This window comes from Podarcis vaucheri, assembly GCF_965113315.1.
Source record: "Podarcis vaucheri genome assembly, chromosome: 9".
Classification (NCBI taxonomy): Eukaryota; Metazoa; Chordata; class Lepidosauria; order Squamata; family Lacertidae; genus Podarcis; species Podarcis vaucheri.
The window spans coordinates 62,092,044-62,105,190 of record NC_138767.1 but is presented as its reverse complement, the minus strand read 5'-3'; the positions used below and the strand labels follow the sequence as shown (position 1 = coordinate 62,105,190).

At 42.2% G+C, this 13,147-nt stretch overlaps 1 protein-coding gene across 1 annotated transcript in view; it reads right to left on the bottom strand.

Annotated features, from left to right (window-relative positions):
• Nucleotides 1-13,147, bottom strand: part of PDS5A (PDS5 cohesin associated factor A) — a 56,369-nt gene that overhangs the window by 29,686 nt on the left and 13,536 nt on the right. The window contains 7 exon segments of the mRNA XM_082238021.1: nt 302-417; nt 1,417-1,557; nt 2,595-2,675; nt 4,631-4,757; nt 5,998-6,095; nt 6,478-6,564; nt 7,164-7,367. Coding sequence (XP_082094147.1) covers nt 302-417; nt 1,417-1,557; nt 2,595-2,675; nt 4,631-4,757; nt 5,998-6,095; nt 6,478-6,564; nt 7,164-7,367 — 854 coding nt within the window.

Genomic DNA, 13,147 nt, shown 5'->3' with positions numbered 1-13,147 from the left:
CATTAAGGAAAGCGCGCCTTGGTTTAAGAATGGTTTCGGTTTAAGAATGGACTTCCGGAATGGATTAAGTTCATAAACTGAGGTACCACTGTATACTATTAGGCAAGTCCTAAACTGAGCTTTGCTTCAAGATGTGAACTCCAGTCCTATCTGAAAATAGAAGTAGGTCTAACAATATGTAGCAGATAACCATGACCACATGAAAATCATTACAGTTTTTTTTTTTTTTAAGAGATGAATGGTAGGAAGAGAGCTGCTTTGAGAACAGAACAATTAAAAACACGTTTGTATGTTTTCTCACCGGCCAAGAAAGCACTGCCAAAGCGGACGGTTCTGCGTTGCGAGGTCAGAATCCTTAGAACCAAATAGCTTAGCTAAAAGGCGAACAACAGCTAAACGTTCCTCTCCATCGTTGCTCTACAGTTTGAATACAACCAAAAACAGAATTGGAATTAGATACTATCAAAATGAAACAAATATACAAAAATCAAAGTCATGTTATTCAACTATTGGATTCTTGCCTTTTGAAAAACCAAAGCAATACAAACAAGTATTTCAGCTCACAGACTCCTATGAAGAGCTCTCTCTCTCTGTATTATGCAACGCCATCTTAAAGCCATAGAGCAGTGTTTCCCAACCGGTGTTCCGCGGCACACGAGTGTGCCGTGAGACGTTGCCTCGTGTGCCGCGAGATGCCTGGAGGGAGGCGGGCGAGTCGGGCGGCGAGAGGCGGGGCGGCGGCGAGGAGAGGCCGCGCCTCCTGCTGCTGTCTGGCGCTCCTCCTCGCAGCCGCCAGCGCTGCCTGGGCGCCTCCGCGCGACTCTGCCTCGCTGGGTTTGGTCTCCCAGCAGAGACGGGTCACACGCGCCCCTCCCTCCCTCAGCCTGCGCGGAGGGAGAGCCAGAGAGAGGCAGCGCTCCTGCGCGGCGGGAGAGGGAGCAGCCGGAGCGATGCCCCAAAACGAAGGCATGGGACCGGAGGGGAAATCCTCTCCGAGGAGGATTGAGCGCAGCTGAGAGAAGCCTTTCGAGGACCTGCCGTGTCCCCTGGAAACCCCCTTCCCACCTCTGCCTGCCTGCCTGCCCAAAGCTTGGAGGTTCCCTGGCAAGGGGGAGGGAAAAAACTTTCACTTTTGTGCGTCCCTCCCGGCGTGACGCTGCGCGCTGACGTCACGGGGCGGGGCTTTAATGGTGGTGTGCCGCGAGATTTTTTTTCAGTACACAGGTGTGCCGTTGCCCAAAAACATTTGGGAAACACTGCCATAGAGCATGCAAAGCTACTGTTTCAGAAACATGAGCCAAAGCACCACTAAACAGGTGGATCTAGTTGCTTGGTTTTTTGGAACCTAAACTGTTGTTACAGCCTCATGCTGAGGACCTCCACATATGTTAATATTAAGTAACTAATTTCACTTACCTTCAGTTTGAACTCAAGCTGTGGCATGACGGACAGCAATAAATTAGGATCAACAGCAAATAGCTCCTGAATTAGATCAAATATATGCTCTGACAAGTCACTTACAGAAGACTTTCCTAGTACCAGGACCTGGTTAAAAAACTAGGAAAAAAAGATATTATTAATAAGGTGCTTTTTTAAAAAAAATTATGAATAGAGATCCACAAATTTTGGCTGGTTTTTGTAGGTAAGTATTTGTGCTTGTCACCAATCTTGTTTGTCCCACAAACTGGAGGAAGGGCAGGCAAAGCCCGATGTCTGACATCAAGCAGAGCTTCAGGGGGACTCCGTAACAGTGAAACATGCCTCCAAAGCACATCACAAGGTGAGCTTCCACGTTCTTGTACTATGGCAGGCTACAGGGTAGGGGGGGCAAGTTCAAGGACACAACAAAAGCCACTGAGATTGCCTGCCCAGAGCTGCAAGAAGGAACCGGAGTTGCTTGCAACAAATCCTACTTAAGCGCATTAATTTTAGGGCATAACTGCTTTGCAGATTCCAATGTTTAAAACCAGCTTTCAACTAAAAGCTCAGACTCTTACAGAATTCACTATCAGCATAAGCAGTGTTCCAGCAGGAGACATTCACATAATTCTATGCCCACATGGACATGACTCATTCTCTGTCTGTGCTTCATCAATATTATTTGCTGAGTGTCTTCTAATCAGGAACTTGCCTGGCAGCCTGTGGAAGTAGCAATAGCCTACAAGCAACCAGGCAAAGCGCCATGTCAAATTCTCTGTCTCCTACCAGGAGAAAAAAGTCCAATGTTCAGCCACCACAATGTTGCCCTGTTTCCCCCAATATGCAAATAGAGCATATCAATACTAGCAACAGCACAATTCCATATGCTATATATCTGTCAACAACACGATTGTTGGATTTGTCTTCTCTGACTGAAATAAGGAAAGGGAGAACAGGATGTGCACTGAGAGTAGCAGAGCCACATTATCCACTGTGATTCCATAGCTGGGTAGACACAGAAGAGGACTGTGGCTGCTGTCCTAACTCAGAGAGAAAAGGGGAAAGGAAAAATCCTATTCTGATGGTTTAAATTGATTCAATCAAACAAAACAGTGATATATCAAAGCAGTTAAGAGGGTAGCAGTTAATAGTATGTTGATGCATTTATTACTTACATTGGCAATGCATGGCTCAATGGTCTGGACCGTCCTTTTCAACAGGACTTTTGAAAGATCAAATGCCTGTTTATTAAGGTTCTAGAATACAGAGGGGGGAAATTAAGAGGAAAAAATCCAGCTATTTGTTAGTGAGCAGCATAAAATAGTATTATTCATTCTACAAAAATGGATCAGTTTGAGCAGAAAATAAACCAAAGGTTCTAAAAACTCCCTCTTATACGAATGTCTTATACATACTTCTAATTAGCTAAAATATCACTTAAAGTTTTATATAGCAACTTATCCTTAAAGAAAACATTTTAAATGTGAAAGGCACTATATAATGAGCATATAGCTCATAATATTAATCTTATTAAGGTTAATATTTGCCTTGATGCCGAAATAAAAAATACATAAATGACCGGTGTAAGGGAGAACAGATATATATCCCATATAAAGCAAGGCAGGGGTTCTGTTGGTACAAATCCTTTCTCCCAGAATGGAGGGATCCTCACATTCACATACGCCTTCACTTCCCCTGCCCCGCTTTTTTTTTATATACTCAAAATAGTCTTAAATCCATTATCTGAACATTCAATTAGAGAACAATATGACACATTTTCTAATTCATATCTTTGAATTGAAGCAATTGTTTTATCTAGTCTGACAACCCTATTGATTCACAAGTTGTCAAGTGCACACACCCAATATTAAAACATGGCAAATTTCTAGGACAGCTGTTTCCAAGCTGCCACCTAGATGTTGTAAACTACCGTATTTTTCGCCCTATAGGACGCTCTGGCCCATAGGACGCACCTATTTTTTTGGGGGGGGGGAAAATCAAGGGAAAAAATTTGATTTCCCCCCAGGTTTGCGCAGCCATCCCCAAGCTAGAAGAGGGAGACGGAGCACTTCGTCTCCCTCTTCTGCCTTCAGGAACAGCTTGGCCGCTATCCCGCGAGCTTGTGGGGCTGGAGGGGGGAGAAGCAGGCTTGCTTCTCCCCCCGCCAGCCTCCAGATCGGGTCGGGGAATAGCGGGATGGTGGCGCTTCGCCATCCCCCTATCCCCCGAGCTTGTGGGGCTGACGGGGGGAGAAGCAAGCTTGCTTCTCCCCCCCCCCCAGCCTCCAGATCGGGTCGGGGAATAGCGGGATGGCGGCGCTTCGCCATCCCCCTATCCCCCGAGCTTGTGGGGCTGGCGGAGGGGGGAGAAGCAGGCTTGCTTCTCCCCCCGACAGCCTCCCGATCAGGTCGGGGAATAGCGGGGTGGCGGCGCTGCGCCTCCCCGCTGTCCCCAGCTTTTGGGTGCAGGCTGCTGCCCGCAAGCCTTGCGAGCCCGCGGGACATCCCGCCGGGCTTGCAAGACTTGGGATAGCTTCCTGAAGCCTGGAGAGCGAGAGGGGTCCGTGCGCACGGACCCCTCTCGCTCTCCAGGCTTCAGCGAAAGCCTGCATTTGCCCCATAGGACGCACCCAGATTTCCCCTTCATTTTTGGAGGGGAAAAAGTGCGTCCTATAGGGCGAAAAATACGGTACATCTCCCACCATCCCAGTTTAATTGGGCATGATAGGAAGGTGATGGGAATTGCAGTCCAAACCATCTGGAGGGCACTAGGTTGGAGAAAACTGCCTTCTTCTTTAGCTAGCTTCCCATTTAATGACTTCCCCTGTTCTGTTCCCATGAAGCCAAGCACTACCCAGCACCTAACCCAAACTGAATCTTGAACAGATTTGTTGGGTCCCAGGAGAGATGTTGTATGCAGCCTACAGGAAGAAAAGCAGAGGGCAGACATACCTTGGGCTTCTCCAAATCAGCACACTATAATTGCTCAGCCCCAGCATCTCTCCTATGAATCAACTGAGTACCTCTACATCCAGAATTGAGGAAGCAGCAACAAGGTATATGCACAGAGGGAACAAGGAAAGACAAAGAAGGGAGGGAACAAGCAACTTTTGCAGTTCTCTGGACAAAACATCGAAATGGACACAGAAGTAAAGCTATGCTACTGAAGCACGAGTGGGGAGAGGGTTGTTGTTGTTTTTTACTTTGCAAACCTTGTGGGCAGGGATGAGGTTGATAAGAATTGAGTCCAATAGTTCTTGAGTAACTCCATCTCCTTCCATGATGATAGAACTCATCAAATCTAGCATGTGCATTTGTACTTTCTGGTTGTGGCTATTGCTAAATATAACATCAAAATTAGAATACATTGATTTAGCAGTACCAATATAACCAACTAATAACAGATCCTTGTTACTAAATGACACAATTAAATCTCACATCCTTTAACATATATCTGTTAATAAAAGCAATTAGGTCATTGTAACTGACATTTTCCTCTTGAGTCACAATTGGACACATGATGACCTCTCCCTGACCAATATACCATGCTGGGAAGTATCTTGGATGGGGATTACACCACACTAATTATTCCTCTGTATATTCCTTTAAATCACACTGCCTCAATACAGCTTTGTATACTTTAACAGTCTTGTCTCCTTTAATGGCAACATTAATTCATTATCTAAATCTTATTTTTATAATGAGGTGAGGAGGGTATCTATTACAAGAGTTCCTGAGGGAGTGTTGTGGTAGTTTGCGCATAGAAACACAAACTCCCAATGGACTCCCAGTCAATTCAGAATGAGACTACCCAGTGTCAGGGTGATGGTCAGGTTTTGCTCCCAATGAAACAATGCCTCCAATTGTAGCATTCCACTAGATTGACAGAAGTAGGCCCCAAGAGTACTTTGACACAGAACCCGGACACGCTGCCTTGTTGTGCAGAGGAGAGGGGGAGTGAGCCCAAAATTTGACACCCCTTACCCAGCCCTCCTGCTACTTTGAGGGCCGCCAAAAAAAGCACTGAGGGCCCCACATGTTATGACTGTTTTGGAATAGAGGAGTTCTGTGGGAAAGTAAATTTTGCCACTCCTCCAACTGTCTTGCCATTTAGAGCTAGGGTCTTTTGTCCCACAGAATTTAATGGGAAAGATAATTAACAAAGCCCTCTCCAGTTCTCATTAATGATCACATTAGACTCGTTGTAGAACTCTGAAAACTAGCATTCCTCTCTCTCTCTCTCTATATATATATATACACACACACACGCATGTGCACGCACACACACACACACTCAACATAAATATAGCTATGGGTGACAAGGTACAGTTCTCAGCTATATAACTATAGCAGAACATAGAAAAACTGCAACTCCTAAGGTACTTTTTTAGTGTTGCCAATATTGATTTATAATATAAAATTGTAATAAATCTTAATCAAGTAATATTTCTTTCCTGGATCACTAAAACTTTAGACAATCCTGGAATACATAAACCGCAATTATATTATTATTTCAACATGTTAAAGTTTTTAAATTGCATGCAAGGCTTGCACAAGAGGTCAAAGTAATCCAACTTACTTGATAACTGAAAAGAGTGTCCTAAAAAGCTGGATAAAAATTTCATTGCAATCTTCCAACTCAAAGCAGATGTTGTAAGATTTAACCCAAGCTAAATTCTATAACAAAAACAAAGCATTAAATTACAGTTTTGATCTGAACTATGTATACGCAAATGTTGATAATATACATTAAAATTTCAAAGTAGTCTGCCAGTATGATCAACTAAGCAGTTCTGTTAATTAATTAAAAGGCAAAGACCCTAATTTCTAAAGTCAGGAAACATGGATTTATCCATTTATGTAATCTTTTGCTCTAATAATATCCAGATAGCTTCACAGGTTGACATATCTGGATGCCATCAATATAAATCTAGGATCAGAGCCCGAAGTTTGGTTTCTGTAACAAGCATATACACTATTAAACTGCAACTTTCACAAGTCAAAATTCCTTTGACCACAAGGAATTAACATGTGTAAATAAAGTATAGGAAAAAGTTACCTCTAGTAAGTAGAAGTATCTGTTAAATTGGGGGCTCTTTGTATCCTCCAATCCTTTTAACTGTCTTGTAATAAACAAGAATATATCCTGCAAAACAAAAAGGAAGTGAATGTTTTACAGATGTACTCTGATATGTTAACATTGCTAACTGTATAGTTCAAGTTCTTTATATTATAAATATTATACTCGCTATTGGGGAAGTTTCACAAAGGCCTTGTTCAGACTAACAATGGTTTCAACAAGAATAAGCCCCAGCAAGCCTTTCACACTTCTCCAACACAGACATGCTCATGGCTTCCACTTCCACTTTTTATTAACCACAGGTTGTCAATATATGTGAACCCGAACAAATGGTGACTAATCTTAACTATGGTTTGCACTAACAAGCTAAATACAAATGATGGGTTACAAATGATGGCTTGTTTCTATAAATCATAGTTAAGATTAACCAGTTTAGGGTGAATCAGAACAGTAGTGAAAGTTTCTGAACTCTTTTGTACAAATGCACTAGAGAGGGGAAAGCATGCCAACCTGAGACTTATTGCAGTATGATCTCATAATGAGAAATCATATTTTTATCATTACGTCCAAAGGAGGCTAATGTTTCAGTCTTTGATGCAGTGAGACAACCCATGAATTTCCTGAATATACAACTGAAATGGGTTGAGATTATTCGCAAAGTTTACCTTGAGTTTGTCATGGGAAGTATATGGTGCTTCTGGGGCATAAATTCGAAAGATATCAGCCAAGCAACATGCTACAAGGAGACGGACATCTTTATTGGGATTCCTGAGGAAGAATTCTGATGCAAGGTGCAAGGCTAACGGGAGATATTGTTGTTTCTCATCTTCTGAATCCTGGTCCATGTCCATAAACGTTTTCACTACCATCTAGGAGTAAAAATATGAACACTTCTAATTTTCATTAAGCATTGCTCTCTCCAACTTCTACTGCAATAAACAATTTATTCAACATATTGACACTACAAGTTTATATAACATACACCAATTCAGTATTTGTTCAGCTTCTTTTATTTACTATTATTTACTGTTATTCATTACACAGGGTAGGCCTGAAGTATGCACAAAAAATGCAGTACAAAAAAACTCACATGAAAAACCCAAGTGGAGAGCCCAAAAACAGTCTAATAGTAACTGAGGGAGGAAACTGACAACTGAATGGAAGGGAATAGAATGCATGGCTGGAAAAAGACAGAAAATCATAGACAAAGGGTAGTCAGAACCACCTCATTGTCTTGATAGTTCACACTTTCTGATTCACACTGAGATGCTACTTTGAAATGTCCTCAGAGATGAAAGAAAGCTACCTACAGATATCAATTGAAAAATAAAGGATTTACTAGAGCTGGTACTAAACTCAAGAGTGTCCATCTCAACCTTACAAACACACAAACAAGCCTCCAAGTTTAGACCAGATAATATTGTATTTTGTGGGGAAACAAGGCCGATCTGGGCATTGAAGTCACCTCCCAAGATAAACCGAGGGTTAGGTGACAGAGAGTCTATACTTTCGAGTAGTTGGTCAAGTTTATCCAAATATGATCTCAGTTCCCCACAAGACTTTACTGGAGGTATATACACACATATGCAATAAGTATTTCTCAGGAGACTATCAGAAAGGGACAACACTAAAAAATTAGGGGTGGTCAACAAGGGACACTGTTGAATTGATACATTAAGAGAGGTTGACACCAGCACCGCCAGCCCCCCACTAGGCCTTCCATACTTTACCGTTTTAAGAGCTGGTTGAGTGTAACTTGTAAAACCCTGTAATTCAACCATAGTGCCCTCTTTTGCCCAGGTTTCTTGAAGAAAGATGTTATCATGTGTTTGTAGATAAGAACAGAAATCACTGTCTTGGATCTTGTTCGTCCACCCTGTTACATTCCAAGAGAGAAGTTTAATTGTTTTACAGTGATTTACTCTTAGTCAATTGTTGGCCGATGTGCTGTCGGAGTTTACCAGTTTTTGAGGCAACAGGTTATTGTTAATGCTAGTGGAATAATCCAGATGTTCGATTATTTCAGTTGTCGTACATAAAGTACTCACATTCGTAATCACTGGGCCTTTTCTTTGCAAATTGTTTGCCAATGGGGATTTCTTGGGTGTATTTCCTGACTCCTCCTCTTCTAAATATCTCATCTTTGTCCAATACTCCGGTGGTTCTATAGTCATCATTCTGTTGTGGCCATTGGATCTATTATCAATCTCTGCCTCCGGTTCTTTAATTTCTTTCAATGTCTGGCTCATAAGATCAAGCCTCTTGATAACTGTTTGTTGCTCTTCCTGAGGGAGATTCCTAAAGGAGCTGAGAAAATCCTCTTCCAAAGGATTTACAGAGTGCTCAGATTCCTGAAGATGATTGTCTAGAGGAATCAGCTGTTTCTTTTGGCTCACCTGGTTATTTTGATGTTGGGCATGATCCTGTGTATTCAACTCAGGCATGTCTGTTTCCTCCCCACCTGCCAAGTTTTTTTGTGATGTCATTACTTCCATTGGGGATCCAGGCTTTGGTTTTGTGAGCCCCTCTGAAGCAGCAGTCCTCATCTTACATAAGGGTGCAACAATAGAATTGCGAAATACCCGGGTTGGAAAAACTCCTCTGCTTGACAATCTGAATTTCAGCTTGTGAATTAGTGAGGGCAGTCTAGTAGAGGAAAAAGTTAACATAATTTTTTGGCTTTGATTTGTGGTACTCAGGAGTTCAGTCCTAACGAGGTCGATCTCTGTAAGTCCAATGCCAAGTAAGTCTGATAAATGTCGTTTGGAACGCTGGGCACCTTTCCAGCTAGGAGTTTGATCTGGCCTTCCACAAATTGTCATGCAGATCTTTTTTGGTTGGAAGATTAAATAAGAAGAGTTTGTTTTAAGAGCCTCTGCACATTCTATGTTGAGCTTAGGGGTCTGTTCTTGTTGTCGCCAATTTCCTTTGGTACTATGGTGTTCTGTTGATGCCTGCTTGTTATTAACTGATAAACTGTGGTCCTCTTTGGATAACTGGGCTATTTGAGAGGCAATACCTCTAATTTGCTGGAAGATATGCTCAACCGTTCTTGCAATTAGAGTTAATTGGGTGCTCTCCCTACTTGTTATTCCTTCCTCTCTGAGGAGCACAGGATCAGCTTGCCCCATTGCTGGATCCAGTTCCACGCTCTCACTTTGAATACTCTTCCCCACACTCACAATCATCTTCAAAACCGGTTTTTTGTTGGAACTGTAAAAGCAGATTTGTTTAAAAAAGTCCTCTATTTTAGATTGTTTGGGAACCGGTGAGAGAGCTACATCCTCTGGGTCCCTGTGGCGTTTACTAGCAGGCATAGCGTCACAGTGGGGAGTAAACAAGGAGAGGTTTCCCCAACCAAAAAAGAGAGAAAAGAATAGAAAGTGCTCAGTTTGTTCAATTTAAGAGCTTCTCTGTGTGGAGACTGCCAGGAGTTTCAGGGACAAAGTATAGAAGGGAGTTGGCGGTTAATAGCTAGCAGCTGGCGGCCTGCCCAGGATGCTTCACAGAACTTGCCCAGGATGTTTCTCATTGCATAGACAAGAAGGTGCTGTTAGACTCTCAGTAAGTTAAAAAGTAGAGAAGTAAAAAAGGAAAAATTACTTCCCTGGGTGGCAGTCAATGCTAATTACAGTCCTGTTATCTGCGGAGCTCCGAAGCCTGCTTGCTAAGCCGTCGCCATCTTGGACCCGCCCCCAGCAGTCTCCACAAACAAGCAAACATATCCCAAAACTGCCTGATTAGGAGGATCGAGTATGCTTAGTAAGCATGAAATGTTGACTGAATGTTGCGGGAGGAGAGAGGGGGGATAGAATGAGGTGGCTGGGACCTTGAACAGCAACTCTTCACAGTACAATATTTTGTTGCAGAGCCCGACTTGTAAATACTAATTTATGGAGTTTGTTGAACTTTCAAGTTATTGCTCTGATTTCTAAAGGAAAAGAAACGTTAAATACCAATGGGTCAATGATCCTCTAATTCTGATTCATCTTCTAGATGACTAGGAAGTCCTATCAGAAAAACTACAACAACTGCACAACAAGACCACAATAGCAGTATTTCTCTCATGCACAGTCTACTTGACTATCCTTCCCCTATGTCTTAATTGAGATTAGCAGATTTTCTAAAGAATTAACTGTTGAATAACTGCACTAAATAACACTGGTAAATTACTTTTTGTAACTTGGATTCAATAAAGTAGATACTGATTGTTGAACTATGTAATTATTTAATTTCTACTAAAAAATATTTTACAATACATTTGTGCTTTCTGTAAACCAGGATATCTACGTTCTGTGGGGGGAAACACCCACCTACACAAAAACACAAGCCAAATACATACAAAAAAACCACTAACTTCTCCCTCATGTTGCACTATAAGGAATTTGGGAATGCAGTACAAACATTATAAGTAAGCACTAGTAGATCACTAGATTACAATTTGTAATGTTATCAAGACATGCAGCAGGATTAGTTAATATTTCTTTTACAAAATAGCATGTACTCATTAAGCAATAAGCACATGGCTGTTTAGAATGTGTTACAAAGACAACTCAAACAGATACATTTTGAATATCTGGACACTTTGTTAATTATTTCTCCCCTTTAATAATGTTTGCTCTCTACAATGTCCACCCCCATTATACATGATCCAAGTGATTATTGTAACTGAGCAACAATTGTGTGTAAAGCAATCTAACACGGCCTCATAATTTGCTATTCACCTGCTAGCTTGGAACGAACAGCCAAATGGCAAACAGCCCAAGCAACATGTGTGCCACTCACAAATATTATGCCAAGTTCACGTTTGCAGGTGATGTGTGCAAGTGCTACAAATATCTGCTACCATGTCAGGTTGTACATATGTCTCAATCATAATTTCCCCGAAGAACTACTAATTCTTGAAAGCAGAATTATGTTGGAGCGCACATCAACAGTTTAGTCTGGAAGTAACCAGTTTGCTTCAATTCACTACAATGCTCAGCTTCTGAACTTGAAAAACTGAAAGAAAGAAGTACATTGGTGCCTCGCAAGACGAAATTAATTCGTTCTGCGAGGTTTTTCGTCTTACGAATTTTTCGTCTTGCAAAGCACGGTTTCCTGGGTATTAACGGTTTTAAGAAAAAGGAAACAAACTTGCAAGACATTTTCGTCTTGCGAAGCAAGCCCATAGGGAAATTCGTCTTGCGAAGCAACTCAAAAAACGAAAAATTCTTTCGTCTTGCGAGGCATTCGTCTTGCAAGGTACCACTGTATGCCAAATTTCAATAGCCAAGATATGGTAACCCAATTTGGCACAATGGCTCCTGAGATTAAGAAGCAGGATTTTATATGCTTGGATACCACAGGACCCCATTTTGAATCAAGATGACGGATCAAATTTTTCAAAACTTTTTCAAATCTACACCGATTCTCAGTGAGAGTTACTGTTGGCTTCTCAGATTCCCAACCCATACGAAGCACTCCCCCCCATGCTTTTATTTGAACATTACTAACTTCAGAAGGACGCGGGTGGTGCTGTGGTCTAAACCACTGAGCCTAGGGCTTGCCGATCGGAAGTCGGGGGTTTGTATCCCCGTGACGGGGTAAGCTCCTGTTGCTTGGTCCTAGCTCCTGCTAACCTAGCAGTTCGAAAGCAAGCCAAAGTGCAAGTAGATAAATAGGTATTGCTCCGACAGGAAGGTAAACGGTGTTTCCGTGCGCTGCTCTGGTTTGGCCAGAAGCGGCTTAGTCATGCTGGCCACATAACCTGGAAAAACTGTCTGCGGACAAACTTCATCTCCCTCGACCAGTAAAGCAAGATGAGAGCTGCAATCCCTGAGTCGTTCGTGACTGGACTTAACTGTCAGGCGTCCTTTACCTTTTAACTTCAGAAAGGCTACATTGGGCACCCTCCAAAAGGCCCCTTCCCCTGGAAATTAGATTAAGGTTCCATTTCAGTTTCTACTGGGGGGAGGGCAGATAGAATCACTAAACATTGTGGAAAAATGAAACTTTGATCCAATCTACTGGCAATTTGATTTAGTTTAACTTTGCAATTCCTGGTAAACATCTACATATTTCCCCACAAGGGACATCTCAGTCATCAGACTTTATGTTGACTAGCCACTGGGCTGAGATCCCTTGTGATTTCACTGCAACCCAGTGGTGGGGAAATTGAATAGTAATTAATGACAGTTCACAGCTCACAACCTTTCTCCTTTGTAATTTAATGCCTCTTCAGTCTAGCCATATTCATAATGAGCAGTGTTTGAAATTAGCCAGCCGCATTTTGCACCTGGCTTTAAACAACTTGTGACCAAGTGATGATGCCTGGGTACCTGGATGGCACCTGACGTCTCCACCATCAGGAGGTGCATGTCTGGAGTCATTCTATCTGGGCTGTTTTCACACATCAATACCCCTTCCTGTAGAATTATATCAGTTATATTTTATCTGCACAACCTGAATGAATATTTGGAACCAAAATGCTTTTTCTGTGCAGCCTGAGCAGGAACAGTCACCATCAAGAAAAAGGGGTAGGAAAAGGCCAAGATATATGTGGATTGTCCCTGGATCAAGTGACTTTTCAAGTTCTCAAAGCTCTTAACCTAGCTCACGGTTGTCATCTGAACTAGCCAGATGCTTAACTGAGAATCAATCACGCTGG